The 21,439-nt window shown below is 42.0% G+C and overlaps 2 protein-coding genes across 2 annotated transcripts in view; one reads left to right on the top strand and one right to left on the bottom strand.

The window, feature by feature from the left end:
- sos2 (son of sevenless homolog 2 (Drosophila)) overlaps positions 1 to 9,661 on the top strand; it is a 41,111-nt gene extending 31,450 nt beyond the window's left edge. The window contains exons 13-23 of the mRNA XM_085390776.1: positions 294 to 406; positions 1,297 to 1,519; positions 1,618 to 1,737; positions 1,830 to 1,992; positions 2,800 to 2,917; positions 3,165 to 3,337; positions 3,425 to 3,541; positions 3,717 to 3,978; positions 4,174 to 4,218; positions 4,341 to 4,441; positions 6,608 to 9,661. Coding sequence (XP_085246902.1) covers positions 294 to 406; positions 1,297 to 1,519; positions 1,618 to 1,737; positions 1,830 to 1,992; positions 2,800 to 2,917; positions 3,165 to 3,337; positions 3,425 to 3,541; positions 3,717 to 3,978; positions 4,174 to 4,218; positions 4,341 to 4,441; positions 6,608 to 7,114 — 1,942 coding nt within the window. The 3' untranslated portion in view covers positions 7,115 to 9,661. The remainder of the gene's footprint in view (positions 1 to 293; positions 407 to 1,296; positions 1,520 to 1,617; positions 1,738 to 1,829; positions 1,993 to 2,799; positions 2,918 to 3,164; positions 3,338 to 3,424; positions 3,542 to 3,716; positions 3,979 to 4,173; positions 4,219 to 4,340; positions 4,442 to 6,607) is intronic.
- A 593-nt stretch (positions 9,662 to 10,254) lies between these two features.
- On the bottom strand, positions 10,255 to 20,559 carry manba (mannosidase, beta A, lysosomal). The gene is made up of 17 exons (XM_085392049.1): positions 20,223 to 20,559; positions 19,092 to 19,186; positions 18,908 to 19,013; positions 18,646 to 18,819; positions 18,302 to 18,425; positions 17,754 to 17,923; positions 17,558 to 17,668; positions 16,128 to 16,279; positions 15,856 to 15,973; positions 14,700 to 14,786; positions 14,357 to 14,524; positions 13,836 to 14,054; positions 13,591 to 13,755; positions 12,994 to 13,138; positions 12,715 to 12,857; positions 12,154 to 12,411; positions 10,255 to 11,164 (listed from the first exon to the last, which is right to left on the bottom strand). Exons 1-17 carry the CDS (start codon positions 20,421 to 20,423, stop codon positions 10,940 to 10,942), a joined length of 2,661 nt encoding a protein of 886 aa, XP_085248175.1. The 5' UTR covers positions 20,424 to 20,559; the 3' UTR covers positions 10,255 to 10,939.
- Between the last annotated feature and the right edge of the window lie 880 nt (positions 20,560 to 21,439).

Below are 21,439 nucleotides of genomic sequence, written 5' to 3'. Positions count from 1 at the left end.
TGTGGTCTGTTGTTCAGTAAGCACTTAAATGTGGTCAGACTGTGTATTTTAACACTGGCACTTCAGAAGGTGTCCCTCTTTCGACGTTTGCTTTTCCCTTTTAAGGCATGTCTCTGTGAACTACTTGGCAATCTTATGTATTTCTTTGACATACCAAATATAATTGTTAATGTCAACAAACGGTAGAAATATCTTCCCTTGTAGATGTACTTTGCAAACTGTATGCATATTGTCCTAATAAACCTGTGAAGCTCTAATAATAAATTAACTCAACTACCTTTTTCACCTCGCAGGGTTCTCAATGTTTTCCGTCAGTGGGTTGAACATCATTTCTACGACTTTGAGAACGACGCAGAGCTTAGAAGTCGACTAGAAGAATACTTCACCACCAAAATTCAACTGCGAGGTCAGTCACAAACACAAACGGCTGCTTCCATAAATAAACATTTGACACAACATGGGAAAAGCCGTCCTACAGCTGAACTTTGCAATATTTCCAGCGTTTATCTATCAAAGCTATGTCCAAAAGGGTGTTTATTGAGCCACCTCTGATGCGTAAATTGCAAATAAACAGCAAGCAATGTTATTTTATCTAAATCCTCGTGTGCCATATATTGGTACGTCAAAATCATACGGCGACCATATACGACAAGGTTCGATATCGTGTCCTGGGTTCGATTGCAACCCATGGCTCTTCCCCTGCTCTCTCTACCCTTTTTGCTGTCTGAAACATGTTCACTGTCCAATCAAAGAAGGCAAAAATGCCCCCAAAAATAATGTTTCAAAAAATCTAATTGCTGTTCATAACTTCTTGTCCTAAGTTGAGGTATATTTTGGTAAAATCTAACTTTGAATATGATATTCTGAAATTATGTCCCCCTGTTAAATTATCTCGTCACCTCTTGCATTTTTAGTTATTTTTGTGTGTGTATAAAAATATTAACCTATATCCATGTGCAGGAAAAGAAAGGGTTCAGACACTATATTGCAGCTATAAATAATTTGTCTGTACGGGATCATTATCAGGCAAATTGCTGCCTTTGCTGACTTTCTTTTCCTGTCTTCTGACTTAAAATATAGTCTTTTTGTTTGCCTTAAAAAGACCACATCACTACTGTGATGATTGATTTGATGATTTGTCCAACTACTGTCTGTTTGGATCTGAGCAAAGCCTCACTGGGCTTCTTGATGTAGTCTCTAGTGTAGTTTTACCTGTGAAACATGAGTACAGTGACACACCAGTGGTTAATGGATGATTTTTTTTTTTTTATGTATTTATTTATTTATTTATTTCAGGTAAGTCCATGAGAAAGTGGGTGGAGTCCATCAATAAGATCATCAGGAGAAAGATGCAGCCTCAGACAAACGGCGTCAGTCCCAGCATCACATTTGAGAGCTCGCCTCCTTCCATCGAGTGGCACATCTGCAGAAGCGGCCAACTGGAGTTGTTTGACCTCATGACCCTTCACCCCATAGAGATTGCACGTCAGCTGACACTGATAGAGTCTGAGCTGTACAGGTCAGTCACTCATAGCCATAGAAGTGGAAGGTTGAAGTCAGAAAATGCGTGTAGCAATCGGCTTCTTTACATAGAGAAATAAAATTCTGCTTCCACAGAGCTGTTCGGCCCTCCGAGCTGGTCGGCAGCGTCTGGACCAAAGAGGACAAAGAGAAGCACTCTCCAAACTTGCTCCGCATGATTCGCCACACTACCAACCTTACTCTGTGGTTTGAGAAGTGAGTCACTTTGCTTATAAGAAAATTCACCGTTAATTTTTCAGGTCCCGTTTCCTCTAACGATGTTTCGTGGATGTGTTTGCGTGTTTCAGGTGTATTGTGGAGACAATGAACCTGGAAGAGAGGGTGGCGGTGTTCACACGGGTCATAGAGATTCTGCAGGTTTTCCAGGAGCTCAATAACTTCAACGGTGTGCTGGAGGTGCTCAGTGCTATCAACTCTGTTGCAGTCTACAGACTTGATCACACCTATGAGGTGAGTGAGATATGAGGAGAAAAACAGGACTACACAAATTAAAGCAGAAGTCGTTTGCTTCAGAGGAGCCAGACCTTTTCCTTTTTCTAGTGGTCTTAAGTGAAAATGAGTGAAAGCCTGGGGAATCGTTCAAGGGATGAACCAGTGCTATGTCAGCACATTGTGGACAACTTAGCATAAAAATGCTAAAAATGACAAAGTTTGACAAGGATAAAATAGTGTTTTGCTCCAACAAAATGATTTCCAAACAGATATCAGCCAATAACTCGGCATATCTTGGCATCTCAGTACTGTGTACTTCCAAAAAAACAAAATGTATAGGGACCTGAACAAGTGGAGAAAGAGAGAAGAAAAGCATCTGCTGCTGCTGCTGTATGCTAAATTACACCAGAACTGGACTGAGAATCAGTAGCAGCAGCTCTGTTGGAGTGATGAATCCATCTTTGACTTGTTTGGTTGAAATCAGAGGTCAAGAAAGTAACAACAGTGTCTGCAGCCAGCCTTTAAAACACAGTGGAGGAGAACTTGACTAAGAAATATTGATGTTCTAGCTTGTTAAAAACTCTGTTTGCCTTTATACACAGTCTTTCCAGGTGTTCGCATGTGTTTCAATAAATTCCTTTGCCTTTTTTTTCTAATAGCAAAGTAGGAAAAACAAAAATGAGGGAGGGCTCAAGGCCTCTGCACATTTCTGTGTTTGTGTGTCTACATGCAATGTTTGGCGTTGATTTTGAAACTGGCATTTACGCTGTAAGGCTGAGGTGGTGATCAGACTGCAGTCTGAGCTCTTCTCCCTCACCTTTGCAGGCAGTACCAGAGAGGAAAAGGAAGATCCTGGAAGAGGCAGCAGAACTGAGCAAGGACCATTTTAAGAAATACTTGGCTAAACTCAAGTCGATAAACCCACCCTGTGTGCCTTTCTTTGGTAAGTCTTCTACAGTCTTCTGACTGTGCTAGTGAAGGATGGCAGGACAAAAAAAATGTTGACTTAAAGTAGTTGTGTCTGGATCCTGGCTGTGCTGTGAGTCACCATTATTTATCAGAAAACAATTCAATCTCTTGTTTGTCCTGGGAGTTGTTTTTATAATAGTAAATTGACTTAACAAGTGAGAAAGTACTGAACAAATAAACACTTCAAGCTCTACTCACATTTTTTGTTTTTTGGTCCTCAGGTATCTATTTAACCAACATACTGAAGACGGAGGAAGGCAACCCAGACTTCCTGAAACGCCACGGGAAGGATCTGATCAACTTCAGCAAGAGGAGGAAAGTGGCGGAAATCACAGGAGAGATCCAGCAGTATCAGAACCAGCCCTACTGTCTGAAAGTGGAGCCCGAGATGAGGGTGAGCACTCGCCTTTCCAGAATTGTCTTTGAGCTTGTCTTAACTGTGCCCAGTACCTGAGTTCTGACTAATGATTGTGTTGCACAGAAATTTTTCGAGAACCTGAACCCGATGGGTAACCTGAGCGAGAAGGAGTTTACTGACTACCTGTTCAGAAAGTCTCTGGAAATAGAGCCTCGGAACTGCAGGCAGCCTCCTCGATTTGTGAGTATTTATAATTTAGTGAAGTTTTTACTGCTCTTATACAAGTTCCAGTTCAGTTGCGGATTGGAAAGGGCAGGTTGGATTATTTAAATTGGATCTCAGTAAGTTCAATCAATATAAGATCAATCCCATCCTGAGAAATGTGTTATCTCTTGATTCTCCTCTCTCATTGCAGCCCAGGAAGACCGTGTACAGTCTGAAATCCCCGGGTATCCGCCCCGTGCGAACATCTACCTCTGGCACCCTAAAGGGCCACCCTGTCCCCCTGGAGAGGGACCCCCCACACAAGATCACCTTCCGGAGTATCAATGAGAACGATTCGGAGTCGCTGGTTTCGGTGCCCACCTCTCCGAACACGCCCACTCCCCCACAGTCGGCCACTCCTGACTTTAACTCAGTTTTCACAGAGCACGACCAGCTCAGCAACTCCTACGGCGGTGAGTGTGAGGCCGATGCTTGATCCATGGTTTACAAAGAAAAGCGTGCAGCTAGTCCAAGTATTGCAGATCCAAGTTAAATTATATACTATGCCCCTACATTCTCCGATAGTAGAGTTTAGGTTTCAGGTTAATAAATGTTTCTAATTCCTTCTGCCACATGTGACCTTAATCTTCTGTGTTTGAATTTCACAGGTAGTAGCAACTCCATATTTGCTCCAGTTCTCCTGTTTACTGGAAGTGAGTGTGAAGTTTATTTTGATTGCTCCCGATTGTAGTTCTGCACAATTCTGCCAATATAAAAGTAGCCGAGCATGTCAGCTTTTTCATCTGTTTTAATTCGTGTTTTCCGTTTTCCTCAGAGTTACAGTCTGCGTCATGTGGTAGCCTCCACCACCTTGGAGAGGAGCTAAAGCCACCACCTCTGCCGCCTCGAAGGAAAGACACCATGTCGGACACTAAAGTAAGAGCAGTGCGCCGTTTCTGCATCATTATGAGTTTTGCAAAGACTTACCTCAGTTCTCTGAAGTCAAGATGATTTAAAGTTGAAGACTTGGAGTCATTTTAAGAGTTTGTTTTGGCATTTAAGATCACTTTAATGGTCACGGGTGTATAAAATCGAGCACCTAGGCATGCTTCTGCAAACATTTGTGAATGGGTGGATTAAGAATAAAATGTCACTGTACATATGTATGCAAAGCTAGACGAGTGAATATTTTTAGCAGTGCTTTTCCTTCCCAATTTGAGCTCATTCCTTGCTCCAAACTCATCACCAACATATTTAAAGCCTAGCACTGTTTTCGGCTTCACATTCACACGCTCGCACTCTGATGGATGCGTCGGGGGCAACTCGACGGTAAAATCCGTCACAAAGGGGTATATGCTGCTACACTGAAAACCTAACTGCAGTCGCTTTTGTTTGTAATCAGACTGCTGCAGTCACCTGTAGTTTGCACTGGTAAAATACCCATCAAGTGGTTGATGCTGGGAAGAGAGTAAAAGTTACACTTTTTAAAATGTGTTGGTGTCAGAACAGCTTTTACTTTGAAGGAGACTGTTTGGAGAGTAAAACGATGCGTATTTGCGCACAACTCGGCATCTTCCACTCAAACCATGGGCAAGCACGGCAATCAGTTAGGCAATGCCAAGGTTTTTGGTCCAGCACCCTCTATCATCAGCTTCACTCCACAACCACTTGCAGCTGGTGGTTACCAGATGGATGCTAACCGGCTCTGAGGCCTCAGGGAAAGGACTGTAATAGGGCTGCTCAATTAATCGAATTTTAATCACGATTACGATCTGGGCTTTCAACGATCATTAAAAATGACTGAGCCGATTATTAGCCCCTCCCTCATTTATCCGCGACACCTTAAAGGCCGTCTGTGAAAATATTGTCGGGCATAAACCGGTCCGTGGCGCAAAAAAGGGTGGAGACCGCTGATTAAGAGGACCCGAGGGAAGCTCGGAAAGCTAAGCAGAAGTTATTTGGAGAGTGACTGCCGTTGGTTGAAAAGAGTTTAAAAAAAAAAAAAAACTTCAGTGGTGTTGCACACTATTTTATATTATTTTTTAAAAGTCATTGTTAACCCTTTAAAGCCGGTCAGAGCAGCACGCTCCGTTTTGCGTAACTATTTTTAAATCCCTGTAGAACCTGAACCGTGTAAGCTAGCGCAATAATTTGTTTTGCATATGAAACCGGAGGAGTTGTACTTACATCTTATGCCATCAGCTTGTCCTCGGTCACGGTTTCGTTCCACATATAGCTTTGCAAAAATTGCATAAAAAGCGCTTGCAGGAACAAAAACATAATATTCCAGAAACACGCTTTGCCGTTCCTATCAGCTGTTCGTAACACTTCCCACAGTGAAATGATGCACATGCTGTTTTCTTTGCAAATTTGCATCATAGGATTGTTTTTTGTTTTTCCTGCAGTATATAAAAATTGCTGTATCTCCAAAATAAAACTATGAAGACACTCAAAATAAATTTCCTGTGGTGGGAAACTATTTTTTTGCAACTTTATTGTATTTAAAGTTTTGAGGGATAAACCTCTTAAATTTCTCCAAGTAGAAATATATGTAAACAAAACAAAAGCGATTTTCAATTTTTTTGTAGTTTATTGCACTTTTTTGCAATTTATGTAATTACTATGGACTTAATGCATACATATTATTAAAATATGGGCTATAACAGTTGTATTGATGTATAGCAACTTAAAATGCTCCCACAAATGGCACTACAACATGTAAAAAAATATATATATATAAGCTCTGGTGGACTTGGTTCTATGGTAGGTCTTAAAGGGTTAAATAAATATCGTCAAATAATCGTGATCTCAATTTCAGTGAAAATAATCGTGATTATCATTTTTGCCATAATAGAGCAGCCCTAGACTGTAATGCTTACATTGTACATTAACTGAGCTGGAAAAAACAAATCCAGATTTTTACCAGCTTTTTCCACATAGTAACTTTGTAAGAAAATAACTTCACATGGCATGAATGCTTTCTGATATCTCTGAAGCCCCCTTGTGGGGATGTAGAGCGCTGTGTTAGGAATCACTGATGTGCAATAAACAGGGCAGCATGTGTAGTAAGTCTGACACACCTCTTATGTGTTTATGTCTCAGCTGAGCTCCAGGTCCGACAGCCCTCCTGCCATCCCTCCCCGGGTGCCGCCTCCTCTGCACAGGAACCAGCCTCGACCCCCAGTCTACAACGGCCCTCCCACCGATGGCCCCTTGCCCAGCCCTCCACCTCCACCACCACCCCGCGACCCCATCCCAGACACGCCTCCCCCGGTGCCCCAGCGACCCCCGGAGATCTTCATCAACTACCCTGTCAACCAGCCTTCGCCCGTGGGCCGATATACCTGGGATTACGGCAGCTCGCCCAGTTCCCCAAACACGCCACCCAGCACACCGTCCCCTCGCATTGCCAGGCGGGGCTGCTCTCTCAGCGCCAGCCAGAATAGCCTCTGCCCTCTCTCTATTCCCACCTCCGCTCCACCTGTCCCCCCTCGCTACAACTCCAGCCCACACCTCCCTAAACTCCCACCAAAGACATACAAAAGGGAGCTGCTACAGGCGCCAGTACAAAGCCTCTCGCTGGTGGAGAACACCGACAGCAGCCACTGAGCCAACTTTTCCTTCACCACCACCGAAAGGCAAACTTCAAACTTGCTCCTTCAAACTACAACACAGATGACTCAAAGCTACTGATCTGAAAGAAAAACACTGCTCAACATACAAACTCCACCAACCCCCGCTGTGCCTCTCAGGGGGATCGGTAGCTCCACCTCCATCGTTAAAACCCGCCGTGCCAATGAGAAACCCACACCGGCGTGCCAGCTATTAAACACCAAGGAGTGTTTGTCGGCTTGGAGCGTTACCTCCTGCTCCTGATGATAAAAGTTCTCATGTCTCACACACTTCGCTTACCCCACAGCCCCACATCTCCGTCACCAGTCGGGATGGCGGAGAGGAGGGGAGAATGTGGGGACCTTGGATTTTGTAGCTTCAACTGTCGTGCTTTTGTTTTCTTTTGGGCATTGACGTGATTTGGAGTCTTGCAGCTCACAGATGTAGCTCACTCACAGTGGCTGTAAGCAGCAAATGTTTTCATTGATTTGTTTTTCCTAACTGAAAGCAAACAGTTGCCAAAGTCTTATTTTTATTCAGGGGGATAAGGGATTTTTGTTTTTGTTTTAAATAAATGTGACATTAGCAGAAACACCAAGGAGGTGACACTGAATCCCCTTCCCCCCTCACACCTTGTATCTCAGCTGAACACTGTGACTGTAAGAACATGAGTCAAACTTTTTTTCTTTCTTTTTGAAGACGGGCCTCTCCACAGCCACAAAACGTTGCCTTTAAAAATAAATAAATCAAACAGCGTTGACCTCTGACCCCAGGCTCCAGTTCTCTCAGCGCAGTCTTGAAAACGAGAGCTGAGAACACTCCATTTGCACATCAGTTTTGGGCAAAGTCAGCAGGTTTTGATTGGACTTACTAAATAAATAAAACATCCGTCTGCGCTGCACGACGGAGGGAAGTCTGCCACGATATCAAACAGCACCTCCAGGTCGAAGTCGAGGACTCCGACATGTCCTCCTGCTCTTCAAAAGCCGATGTCTTAACCGAATCCCTTAAGGATGCGCGCTGCTGTCTGACACTGTGCTCCTCTCCAGAAGCCACCCTCATGGCCAACTCTTCTTCTTTGGTATTAAAACTTAGCACTGGAAGCACGCATCCTCCCACCAAAGCTGGGTCTGCCGGTGGCTGCTCCAAAGACCTAAAAACAACCACCAATCCATGAAAAAGGAACTTTTTAACCCAGCTTCTTCTTCTTTCTCTTTATTTTTTTTTTCTTTAATTTGCTTGAAACATTTTGTTTCCCTTTGAAAGACTGAAATAATCCTCGCATCATGCTCAAAATGTGCCTTTTATTTTGTTTTCTACTTCACGGAAATAAGTAAACGGTGTCTAAAATGCTAAAAAAAATAAATAAAAATAAAGTTGCCTATGTAATGTTTAGAACAAAGCTATACACTATGAAATTGTACATGTTTGTGGATACTGTGTGTGTATATATAACATGTATACACTAACTAAATAATTTGTATAAAGTGACAAGGGGTTTTTTCTGTTGTATTGTACGCTCATCCACATCTGTTCAGTCATATATTGCCTAATAATCCACTGCTGCCACAGTCGGATAAAAAAGAAAAAACTCAGACGCAGGTCAACGTCACTAACTTACTCACAGACAATCTCCAGTTTATTAACTAAGGAAAGCCATTATTTCTTCCCTGCCCCTTAGGTGTTTCAAAGCAATGAAATTACAGTTCAGTATGCCAAGCACTTAACGCGACCTTCACTTTGTACATCCTACTAATTGCCTTTTTTTTTTTTTTCCCTCCTCCAAGACTTTTTAATAGTTACATTCATTAAACAGAGGTTGGAATTGTTTTAAAGTTCCAGTTGAATACATGCAGACGTAAATTCAACTGCAAGTATTGGAGCATAGTGAATAATTAGAATTTTTATTTCCTTTTTTCCTTGTTTTTTCTCCTGAGAAACACACTTTGTGCACTTTAGGCTGTACTGTTGAAGAGCCACAGTTGTTATAGGTCATGTTTGTAAACACAGTGGTCCTATGCAACTGTTAAACCTGCTTTCTACGTGGATCAGGGCAGAACAAACACACGTCTACCGCCTCGCTTTTATCCCCCATGCTGGGTCTGACATGTTCGACCGCCGTGAGCAGAATTGCTTAAAAAAAAAAAAAAAAGCCTCACTCGTGCCCTTTTAACTCTTTGCTTTTGCGCTGAAAGTACAGAGCCCCTCTATTCCTCGTGCTTGATGGCAGTGGATAATTCAGTTTTTGATCCAACTTGGGATGAAAGGCGTGCGTAGGAGCATTTCTATAAAGAGTAGAAGTGACTGCATTTGACTGTTTCTGCCCATGTTTTTGTCCCAAGTTTCCCATATCAGGATTGTTGGGGTTCATTTCAGAAGATTTTTTTTTTTTTTTTTTTCCTTTTTAAACCCTCAACAGAACCTTTTTGGTGGCAATGTAACAGCTTGATCCAGCATTTGGTTTATTTGATGGTATGTGGCCTTTTAACTGCTTTGTATTAATGGTCTTGATGAGATTAATAAATCACCCAGTCTTATTTTGTACTGAACTACTCCTTTCTCTTCATTTTGTTCCCTTATATGTAGACAGTGGAAATGAGGCAAATTGTTATTCTGAGCGGGGCACTCTGAAACTGCATCTGTGAGCAGACCAGCAGCAGAGACCCCATCAAAAGATCAATACGTCACTGTCGCATCAGCGATAGAGAAGCTGCTTCATCACTGAGTTGCCCAACTCGTGCAGTGCCCATTCAGAGAGTGTAACTCGTGATTTTTCTGTAGTTAGAATTCACATCACATGCAGGTCAAGTTAAGAGGATACTGGCCACTTACAGGGCTGTTACAGTTGTAGGGCTGCATCTATCGACTATTTCAGTAATCAAGTAACTGGATAAGAAATACTTTGGTCTTATTAGTGAGCAATGATAACTATTGAAGAGGGGAAAAAACATTAAAATTTTAAAAACATTGCTTTCCATTTTTAACTCCATACAACATCTGTCCAGGAAAAGCCCTAAATAATTCCTTTGATCGTGTACATGCCATATTGGAGTTACATTTTTTTTAAATAAAATATCTTAAATGCAAAAATGTATAGTCTCACCGGCCCTCGAGGAGTTCGACACCTGTGATTTAACCAGTGTGGCATGAGACAGAATGATGGGTGGAACAGTGGTTAGCACTGTTACCTCACAGCAAGAAGGTCCTGAGTTCAATTCCACCATCAGGCTGTGGTTTTGCTGTGTGGAGTTTGCATGTTCTCCATGTGTTTGCTTTGGTTCTCTCACAAAGACATGCAGTTAGTGGGGATAGGTTAGCTGGAAATTCATAGGTGTAAATGTGAGTGCATATGGTTGTTTGTGTGTATATGTTATCCCTGTGACAGACTGGTGACCTGTCCAGGGTGTACCCTGCCTTTTGCCCTAAGACAGCTGGGATGGGCTCCAGCCCCCTGAAGAGGATTGATGGTATGAGACAGTTAAAAGTTTATCTTTTAATAGAACTTACAACAGTATGTACTGTGCACAAAAATATATGGCTTTCATATTTTACGAGTTTAAAACCTTTATTTTTTTTTACAATATTAATGGTAAATGGCCTGTATTTGTATAGCGCTTTTCTAGTCCCTAAGGACCCCAAAGCGCTTTACACAACCTGTCATCCACCCATTCACACACACATTCACATATTACAAGAAAATATATATATACTCTTCTGTGTTGAATTGAATGTCCTGTGAGCAGTGCCTGCATCTGTTCACTCGATTTTTGTCTTACCGTTCCAGTTTTCTAAAGTTCAACAGGAAAGGTGGCTGGTCTCAGGTCAGTAAATGTCTCTTAAAGATGTGATTGTAAGGGACGCAGTAAGTTCTGCTACGCTGGTAGGACGCCACGCGTTAAAGTCAACTGTCCTGTTTCTGGAAACCATCAGGAAGCCGTTGGAGCTGAAACGTCCGGGGATGTTTCCCACGTCGAGCCAGACAAAAGGAGCCACGGAGTCAGAGTGGAGGGTCACTGAGAAGCATGTCTTTTTTTCTTCTACCTTCACCTGTGTGGAAGGACACATCAGTCTTTAGTGGCTTATGGAATAACTTAAATATATAACTCTATATCTATATGTATATAGCTGGATAGCGTAGTAGTTAGACTACACACCTTTGGAGCAGAGGATCGCATGTTCGATTCCCACCTGGGGTGTCTATATCCAGTATCCTTACAACTAGAGATTGATGATGTACAACATAAATGCTACGGCAAGGGGGAGCCAAGACGCCAGGTCAGGGGGGAGATATCATTACCCCCACCCGAGATTAGGCCAAGTGTGATAGGAGTAGGATCATGGCCAAGTACCAGAAGGTCTCTAGGCTTGTGAGGCTAAGCTGGATACAGGAACAGCTCCTGTACTACAACAACATCAGAACTGGAGAAAAGAGTAGTCGATATAAAGAGAGGAAAGGTAGCCTGCGGGGGATTGAAGGCACAGGCAATCAACCATGAAGAGGCCGCTAGGCAAGCCAGGCCATGACATCAAATCGTGGCTCAAGAGTTGGGAGTTCGTCTTGTAATCGGAAGGTTGCCGGTTCGAGCCCCGGCTTGGACAGTCTCGGTCGTTGTGCCCTTGGGCAAGACACTTCACCTGGTGGCGCCAGTGTCCGGCAGCCTCTGTCAGTGCGCCCCAGGGTGGCTGTACAAGCTACAATGTAGCTTGCCATCACCAGTGTGTGGATGACTGGTTGTGTAAAGCGCTTTGGGGTCCTTAGGGACTAGGAAAGCGCTATATAAATACAGGCCATTTACCATTCAAACTACAATGGCTAGTCACATGTATGTGGAATGGAAGGTTTCAACCTGAGCGGAAGAAACAAGGGACTGGTTAGTGTCAGCACCACAGTCCAGGATGAGAGTACCGAGGAAGGCAAGGAACCATCATGGAAGGACATGTCTATAATCAAGTTCTGGGCACAAGCTGGGCAAGGCAAGATGCCTGTCCTGAATCTGAAATTATTCAGATGATTTTCAGTAAAAATCAATGCTTACTGTAATGTTGGGTCTGCGGAGTCCTTGAGCATCTTTGGGCGAGCAGAGGAAGTGGTGGTTAGTGGGACCCTGCTGGCTGCTGTCGTCCTCCAGTTGGAAGGTGAGCAGGCAGGTAAGACGGGTACAGTTTCCGCATCCTGCTAACAGGCTGGCGACGGGCTGTTTGAAGACCGCCACAGCGCTACCTCCAGGCACGAGCAGCATGCTCGAGTTTAGCGTGCAGACTGGATCCAGCTCAGTCCAGGAGAACACATTCACCTGATGCACAAAAGTATGACAATATTAACAGCGCCAGTTTAAATTTACTGTTCAACTGATCTGCACTCCCCTACAAGCATTTAGACTTAAGAAGATAATTCTGTTTTTATCAATAGAAACTGTCATATTTTATAATGACAGAATATTTAACAAACATATTTCCACCCTCATTTATTTTACCATGAAGCATCACATCACATAACAGCAGCTAAGACTTTGATCTTTAAAGATGTTCAACACTGAAAACAGACAAAAATAACTAAATAAATAAATAAATAAATTATTCTGGCTCCTAAAGCCTACCACAGCCCTCAGCTTCAGGTCACGGCTCAGGTCTGAAATGGCGTAAATGACCAGTGTGTCGTCTTCCTCGAAAGCAACAGGAAAGACGGCTGCAAAGAAGCTCTGTGCAAAATAATGCAGCATTTTCCACTTCCCACCAAACTCTGTGCAAACAGATACACAAAGATGACTATGTAAGTATTTTAGAAAACAACCTCCACGTTAAAATGGCCACACTACCAAAGCTAAGAACACAAAGTTCTGAAGCAGTCTACACAAACAATTTGTCTTGCCACTCACCAATCGACGACCAGGAAGGCGCCTGCCAAATGTCATTGAGCTGCCAGTACAGCGCACCCATGGTGTGACCTTTGCCCTCTATAATTTCACTCCGACTTCTCCGATAAAACTCCGTCTGAGTCTTCACACACTGGGCCTGCATGACCTGGACATACAGCACAGTCAGCAAAATGTGTGACAACATTAAACGAGCTGAGCGGCTTAAAAAAGGACATTTTTTTATTCTTTTTTTTGTCAGCGACTCTTGCGTTTGTAACTTGGGATACAGACAAATTAGCTTTGGCTGTTTTGTTACACTGCATGTGGAGGAGCTCATTCAATAAGCAACATATGCTCTAGTGCACACAACAAGACGCCCCCAGCCTGAGGTGCCTAGATGACCGACGGTTTTTGTACCAGATCTAGGAAGATGCTGCTGACAATCAGTTCTGCATTCATTTACATCCACCTGCACCACCCAAATGGAACATTGAGGTTCAAGAGGTCCCTCAAGCAAATCTCCACGACAGCTTCTCCTCGACTCAGGTTGGTTTTCTTTTACTTACAGTCTAAATACCACCTTAAAAGTATCACACACATGGACGGTTTGCACCTCACCTGAGTGATGTAGAGAGTATCTGTAAATCTTTTCAGGGGATCAGTGGCATTTGGCAGGTGGAAGTGTAGAGCAGTCTGCAGGATCATCTGCTGGTTTCCGTCTTCATGGTGTTGACGATGAGAAGTGAAATTACTGCCGTAGCTCCAGTCTTCTTTAATGGAAACCTGCAGCATCATAAAAGGAAAACACAAACAGTCAGCAACTTTAATCCATGTTTGCTTCCTTCTTTATAATATTTAGTTACCGGCTGCAAAGTGGAAAAGGACGGCCAGGACTGGAAACCATATTCAGAGGCAAAACGCGTCCGTGGGAAGGTCCTCCAGTCCCAGCAGTCGAGGATGTAGCTGTAGAAGTGAACGTCTCCGTAGTGAGGATCGTAGGGATTCTCCGCCACCCATCCTTCCTGCTCCGATTCAGCCCCGTTCGTTGGACTGGAGACAAGAAACGGGCGACTCTGGTCCTCCTAAAGGAGATGGGACTTTTGTTTCTACCGATTTGCAGGAGTAATACTGAAAATACATTGCTGGGCAAGTGTATTGCTCCAGTTCCTGATAATTAAATCATCAATTAAAAAAAACAACACAAAAACCTGCTTTTTGTATTTACTCGATTATCTTTGTTGAAACATGCACGTGTGGCAAATATGTAAAAAACTAATCAATCTGGACGGGAAAAACACTTTGGCAGTACCGTAAATTACAATACAGATAAATCAGTCATTTAAAACACAGATCCTTACATTAAGTGTGACATAACCAGACTCACCTCTTGCACAAGCTTCTTTATATTATCTACATAAAGCATCACATAGTCTCTGATGTATTTCGGCCTTTGAGAAGCTGGGATGTTGAACCAATCTGTTGCCAGAGCAGCTTCGTTTTCATTGTTACCGCTCCAAATTATTATAGAGGGGTGGGACTTCAGGCGCTGAACCTGAGCAGTAAAAAGAAAATAAGAGAAAGAAATAAAGGGAAACATCACTTCAAGCTTCTTTAGGATTTTAAATCTCCTCTCGGAGCCTTTCGAGAGAAACTGTGCGTTTGGTTTGTTTATCCAGTATTTTACACCTTCAGGAAATAAGAAAAATCACATCCGTATATCAACTGACCTGCTGGACGACCTCTTCTCTTACTGTCTGTATAAAGTCGGTCTCAGTGGGATACATTGCACAAGCGAACATGAAGTCCTGCCAAACCTAAAGATGTGTTTAAACACAGCGAGCAAACCATCTGTTTACAATATGTTCAGTGATGTTACACAACCAAAATCATGTAAAAATACCACAGACTGTTACATACATCTGCAAGAGCACAACAACTGGCTTATGCCAGCTGGATGTCATATTACACAAAGCAGTGCACAGTCTGTCAAGAAAGGTTTACATTTCAGGTAAACAAAAAATGTTTTAGTCCTTATTAGGTCTTAAAATGACTACTACATCTACTCAATCAGTAGTTTATAGAACTGCCTCTAACTGACTTTATTGATCTCTCATTGGTTCAGTTCATTGAGCTTTTGGGGGCATTTGTTTTTATGCACAGCTCTTTCAACACCCTGCCACAGCATTTCAATCAGCCTGAGGTCTGGACTTTGACTGGGTCATCACAACGTGATCATCATTCATTCTGATCATCATCCCATTGCCCCAAACGTTAGGTGTCAGACAGATGGCTTCACATCAAACAAAGGATAAAGGATGTCAAAACACACCTTAATGCTCCCGAACAGCAAACTGCTTTTATCAAGGTGCTCATAATCAGCTAATCAAACGCATTTGATTCTTATTTATTACCATCTTACTTATCCTGTTGAATCCTATGGAAGCGGTGAGGCTGTAAACAGATTTTCACACACTTTCTGCAATTTGGCTTATTTTTTGCTGAATGATGACTTTGTCTAATATGCCACGAGTTGTTTATTTGAGGTTGTAGTTACCGATTTTAAAACCTGCTAAGGACCAGATTATTTTTATTATATGTCCTGATCTGCAAAACCTTATAAAGACAATTACACACAAAAAACCCTGCAGAAGAATCATGTACCACGTCAGTATTTCAAAGGATACTCTATTATATATCAAGACTACAATAAGCTTTCTATCCAAGGAACTGTATCGTCTTCAGTTAATAGACCGTGCCAGTAAATCTCACCTGGTTTATGTTGGTCTCTTGCACCTGTGGGTATCACTACAAATGTCTCAAAGGCCACAACAAAATAAGTATTTAAAGTTTTGTTTTTAAACACTAGAGGGCAGCGTCACTTACCATGATCCCCAACTCATCACAAATTTCATAAAAGAGATCCTGTTCATACACTCCTCCTCCCCAGACCCTGAGGGCATTCATGTTAGCATCTACTGCTGATTGTAACAAGTTCTTTAAGCTGCAAGACAGACAGGCAGAAAGATCTGGCATTAATGAAAATAAAATACTAAAAAGACCCGACACGTACCTACACACAAGAGGCAAAAGAGGAATATAGGTTAAACTAAACAGCGACCACTTGACTGAACTCAAAAGAACCAACGTCCACTCACACATCAGGGGTGACCTGGTCCTGGAAGGAGTGGACTGGGATCCAGTTGGAGCCTTTGAGGAAAATTGGTTTCCCGTTGATACGGAAATAAAAGCTCAAGCCCGGGGATCCAACAACTGGCTCCTGGATGAGCTCCACGGTGCGAAAATACACCTGCGGGGGATACTCTCATGAGCGCTTTCAATTTACTACAACAGCTACTTTAAAAATCAGTGAAAACTTCAACTGTCCCATTCAATGTGGGGCAAGTGGCATGAAAATGAAAAAGGGTGAAAAGTATTTTATTTTTCAACAAAGAAAAATAGTTTTTATTCCTTTTCTAAGTGGACACATCCAAAAAGTGCTTTTCCTGAGAAAAACAGTCTACTTCATTATTATTTCAACACCCATTCGTGAGTGAGACTGTGGTGCAATGGAGGAAAAGGAAGAGATCATCAGGGAGAGAATGAGATAAGAAGGAAACAGGTGTTTGCACAAGTGAAAACTTACATTAATAAAGTATTATTGTTATAAAAAACATGAAAAAGCTCTTAATGCTTAATTTTCAATTCAATCTAGAGTATTTTAGAGCTTTTTAGGTAAGCTGTATTGTGGTAGTAGCTTTTTATTTAGTCAATAAGACAGTCTCCTTTTCGAACCATTCATTTGTAGACATAGATTTAGCCGTTTGGCGACAATGACAAGAGATATGTTTGGAGGTGTAAAGGTGAGGCTTTAAAACCTAAGACCACTGCACCAGCTGTTAGGCATGGTGGTGGTAGCATCATGCTCTGGGGCCGTCGTAGAAGCTTGTTTATGGAAATCAAAAGCTTCTAGTTGAGGCACAACTTGCTAAGGGACATTTAACCAAATGTTATTGAGAGTGTACGTGTATATCTGATGCAGTATACTTTTGATTCTGTGAGGTTTAGAGAAAATCCAATATAAACTCAAACTTTGCAGTTATGCAATTTTTATATTGAAACCATAGACTGTATATAAAAGATGTATCCACTGTGACATCAGCTACTTGTTTGTGAAGTCTGCATTAAATTCTGCACTTTTGTTGTTAAACTGGACATCACACGCGAGCTACTGTGAAACTCAGGGACATTGTTCACTCAGTAGACAAAGAACAATAGATAGAGAAGAGATAGTTAAATCTGGTGACCCAATTAACTGCACTGGGATTAAAATCCATAAATATTTATGACTTTATTCTTCAATAAAGTCATAAACCATGTGAGAAGTAGGGTCATTTCTACAGAACCAAACTTTGTCTTGTAACCGTAAGATGCCACTCGATGCTGGACTTTAAAAACATTACAAGTTTAAGTTATCTGCATTGTCTTCAGTTGTCAGACTTGGAGGCTACGATAAATTGCACTGTGATTAAAATCCATAAATAAAAAATGAGGAGACTGCATGTGCTGACAGGCAGCACACTCTCACCTTAGACTCTGTGCTGAAAATTAAAAACTCATCCTGAAATCCTCTGATAGTGAGACGGTAAAACGGTTGTTCTCCATGTCCATTTGGCCACCATAGTTTCACCTGACTGGCCTGAATGAAGAAAAAAAATAAAGCATGAGCGTGGACGGGTAATTGATATTACACACAACAATGAGACTGGAGTCATTTCAAGCACCGTGTTGATGAGTATGGTGAAGTTGCTCTTGGTCTTTCCAGGGTTAAAGTGTGTCTGGAAGGTTTGCTCTGAATCCAGTTCAGGTATGGAGAGTGTGAGCTGGCCACGTGCTGTCTGAACTGCATCTATAAGAAGCTCAATCTGCACCCTCCACTGGGAGAAGGCATCATCTGGACAGATAGATTATTCATAAAAAGACACAGGAAATACTGGAATAAGTAAGAGAGGGCGCTTTATCGCGAAGATTCTCAGAACTTTCTGGAAAATAGCCCAAGATCCTTCCTGAGGAAGTCACAACAGAACACTGAACTCCAAAAATCTAAATTCAGTGCAGCTCGCAACAAATAAATAAATAAAATTCCTTTTTGTGTTGAGTGCCTGCGTCTTACACAACTGCTCTTATGCAATCGATAAATAATGCACCACTCTCTATCAGAGGAGAGACACTAAGGCTTTATAAAATTCTCCTTATATCTGAAATTGCCCCCAGTTTGACTATCCATTTATCCCCAAGAAAAGGTTGGTGATCAAGATTAGATGGGACGTACTGTAGAGAGGGACAGAGGAAACCTGGACGAGCTGCAGAATATCAAAAGCCTCGAGTCGAACGCCTTTCCACAGTCCCATCGTGGGGAACGAAGGTCCCCAGTCCCAACTGAAAGAGCTCTGCTCCTGGACCAACACAGACACTGAGGTTTATTTTTCTTCAGGCACAGTTACAGGTCCATACATATTGGCTCATGTCATCCACCGCAGTGGATTTTAAAGTCAACCTTTCACAATGCCATGGAAGGGCAGACTTTAAGCTTTAATTATAAAGGGTTTGCTGTTATGTTTGAAGGTATTCATTCTCTGTTTTTACCAGTTTATTTTCTAGAAGGGAGGGACTTACTTTTCTGATAAAATTGACATGGCATTCCCCTTTTTGGACACCTGGAGGACATTCAGGAGGAACTACGTAAGACGTGTGAGCTTTCCTCTGCTCAGACGCGTAAAGAATCGGTGACAGCAAACCAACTTGCAGAACATTTTCGCCGTCTTTCAGCAAGTCTTTCACAGAAAAGTCCTACACACCAAAAAAGCACAGCACACGGGTGATACATGTGCAAGAACATGTGGGGCGGTACTGTGTGCTTGTTTCAAGTTAAACATACATGTCGACAAAACATGTTGTTGGTCTTTCCAACAGCAATCCCATTGAGTGAAACCGACCCAACGGTGTCCACGCCATCAAACACAAGAAGCACCTTCTGCTTGACGCTATCAAGAGATTACACAGATTAGTTAGACAGAGAGCACAAGGAGTCTCTAGATTATGACCTATACAGGTATAGTGACCTCAGCTCAGCAGACAATGTAAATGTGGTTGTGTATGTCCAGTTGTCGAGCGCAATCCATCGATAAGAGACATCGTTGAACCTGAAATACGGGTCCTGAAAGACAAAAAAGGACAAGGTTTATCTACCAGGAATGACAAATGCTAGTCCTCTTAATTTTTGGCTGTCAAATGTTTTACCAGCACATGCAGTACATTTTATGTCAGTGCATAATGTGTTTAAGGGGTGCGGCTGTTTAAGGGGTGTTCCACTGTATGTTTTCCCAGTCCAGCTCTTGTATAACTCGGCATACTCCAATCTTTTCTCTTGGCTTCCCTTCCTTATGAATGGGTTCTTGACAGCAACCTGTCCACAGAGACCTTCTGATCAGGTTTCAATGAACAGAAGCTGGATCAGCTGAAGGGCCAGCTGGATTTCTTCATACCTTTCAGATACTGTTCACCCACTGTAAGTAGTTTAGTGGGCCTGTCACTTTTGTATTTGTCCTTCACTTTTCCACTTTCCTCAATTTTTTTTAAAGACACCTTGCACATCATGCTGATATGCCATGTTGTCAGCTATTAGCTCTTTGGGAATCACCTTCTTGATATAAGAATGGGTTATATTCTAGGTTTTTATGTGTAGAAAGAAAATTGCTTTTTTCCCCTGCAGTTGGGTCCCTGTTTTATACTTGAGTTGCTTTATGCATAGATCAGTGTTAAGAGCTTTAATAAATGAACAAACGAACAAAAGCATTCTTCTTAAAATGGTCGGGATCAAGGACTCACCGGAAAATGAGTGACCTAGACCTTCAGAAAGCCTGGATAACTATTGCTCAACACCGTTTGTCATCTATCACAAACCTGATAGCTCCTTGCAGTAAATACTTCAAACAGCAGACATATTCTCAGAGTTTTGACATTTGTTTCCTTCTTGGAACTGGGATTAACCTTTAGTCTCACCTGTATATGTCTTTCACTCTTTGCACCCACGCAGGCTGTCTGATCTAATATATTTTACATACAATCTAAACATTTGATAAATGACTACATGGAATAAAATTTATAGGGATAAGTTAAAAATGCATTACTTAAATGCACATAAATGAAAGATTAAAGACTACAAATTAACACCATGAAGTGAGTCGTCTTACCGTGATGTATCCCTGCTGCTGCAGAGCTGAGTGGACACAGCCTGGGACCTGTGCAGGCAGTAACAATGAACCGTTGGAGTTTGACAGCCTCCATTTGCCGTTCAGGTTCACAGTGAGACGCTGCTGCAGAGAAAATACCGAGAAAACACCGGAAAACAAACACCAGCAGGCCCAGCCAGAGAGGCGCACATGCAGCAGCATAGTTTAGATCTCGTTGTAGGCACGGAGAGTTCACTCAAGCCTCCATAATTGTGTACTCTTTTCGTTTTAACTTCGTTTACCCATACTGGGCTTCCGTGTTTGTCACGTGACCTGCTCGTGGTAGTCAGCTGTTCGCAGGCAGGAAGTTCAGGCGCGAAAAAGAGAAGCTTTTTTCTAACTCACCTTTCAACAAAATCCTGCTACAGGTTTAATATAAAAATATATTTTAAAGATGAATTAGATTTTTTAAAGCATAATTTCCTAATCAACAAACATATGTACTTATTTTAGAGGGACCAAATAAGGGAGTGTTTTGCATTTCTAAACACAAGGGTGTGTATACAACATTTACCGACATGGTAAGCAATTATGGAAAACTACTCAAGCAAAATGGAAGTCAGAGAAAACCTTTATATTTAGTAGGTCTCTTAGGAGGCAATATTTCTAAGCATATTACATATTACAATATACAGTATTGTGAAAAAGTTTGAGTCACCCTTTGTTTCTTTACATTTCCAGAGCCAGACTTTCTGAAGGTCCTTTGAAGTTTTCCTTTGGACATTTGCTGCCTTTTCACTCATTCTTAGCTCAGTCATTGTAAAACTATTTTTTTGTTAAAACACTTAACACTGACATACGAATCATTCAAGTATTTAAAAAATAAAATAAAAAAAATAAAAAAAGGCACCTAACTCAGGGATCTTTTAAATTATGATCCTTCAGTTGATCTATTGTTCATTAATGGGTCATCAGAAAAGGTCTCACTGGAAGAGTAGTCACCAAGCCATTATAGCACCATCAGTAATGGATTGCCCTCCCAGAACGCAGATGTCATTATTGAAGCAATGTGGGATTATCCTGAGAGAAGGAACAAAAACTAGCAAACATGCATAGAGCTTTAATGTCCCTCATGAGGTATTCCTGAAGACTAGTTAAAGAAATGACAAACGCGCGCGCGCGCGCGCGCGCACACACACACACACACACACACACACACACCACCAAGAGGCGTCTTA

This window comes from Rhamphochromis longiceps, linkage group LG19, assembly GCF_057381845.1.
Source record: "Rhamphochromis longiceps isolate RC_006_pf linkage group LG19, R_longiceps_female_GT1.1, whole genome shotgun sequence".
Lineage (NCBI taxonomy): Eukaryota > Metazoa > Chordata > Actinopteri > Cichliformes > Cichlidae > Rhamphochromis > Rhamphochromis longiceps.
This window is presented reverse-complemented; position numbering and strand designations above follow the sequence as displayed.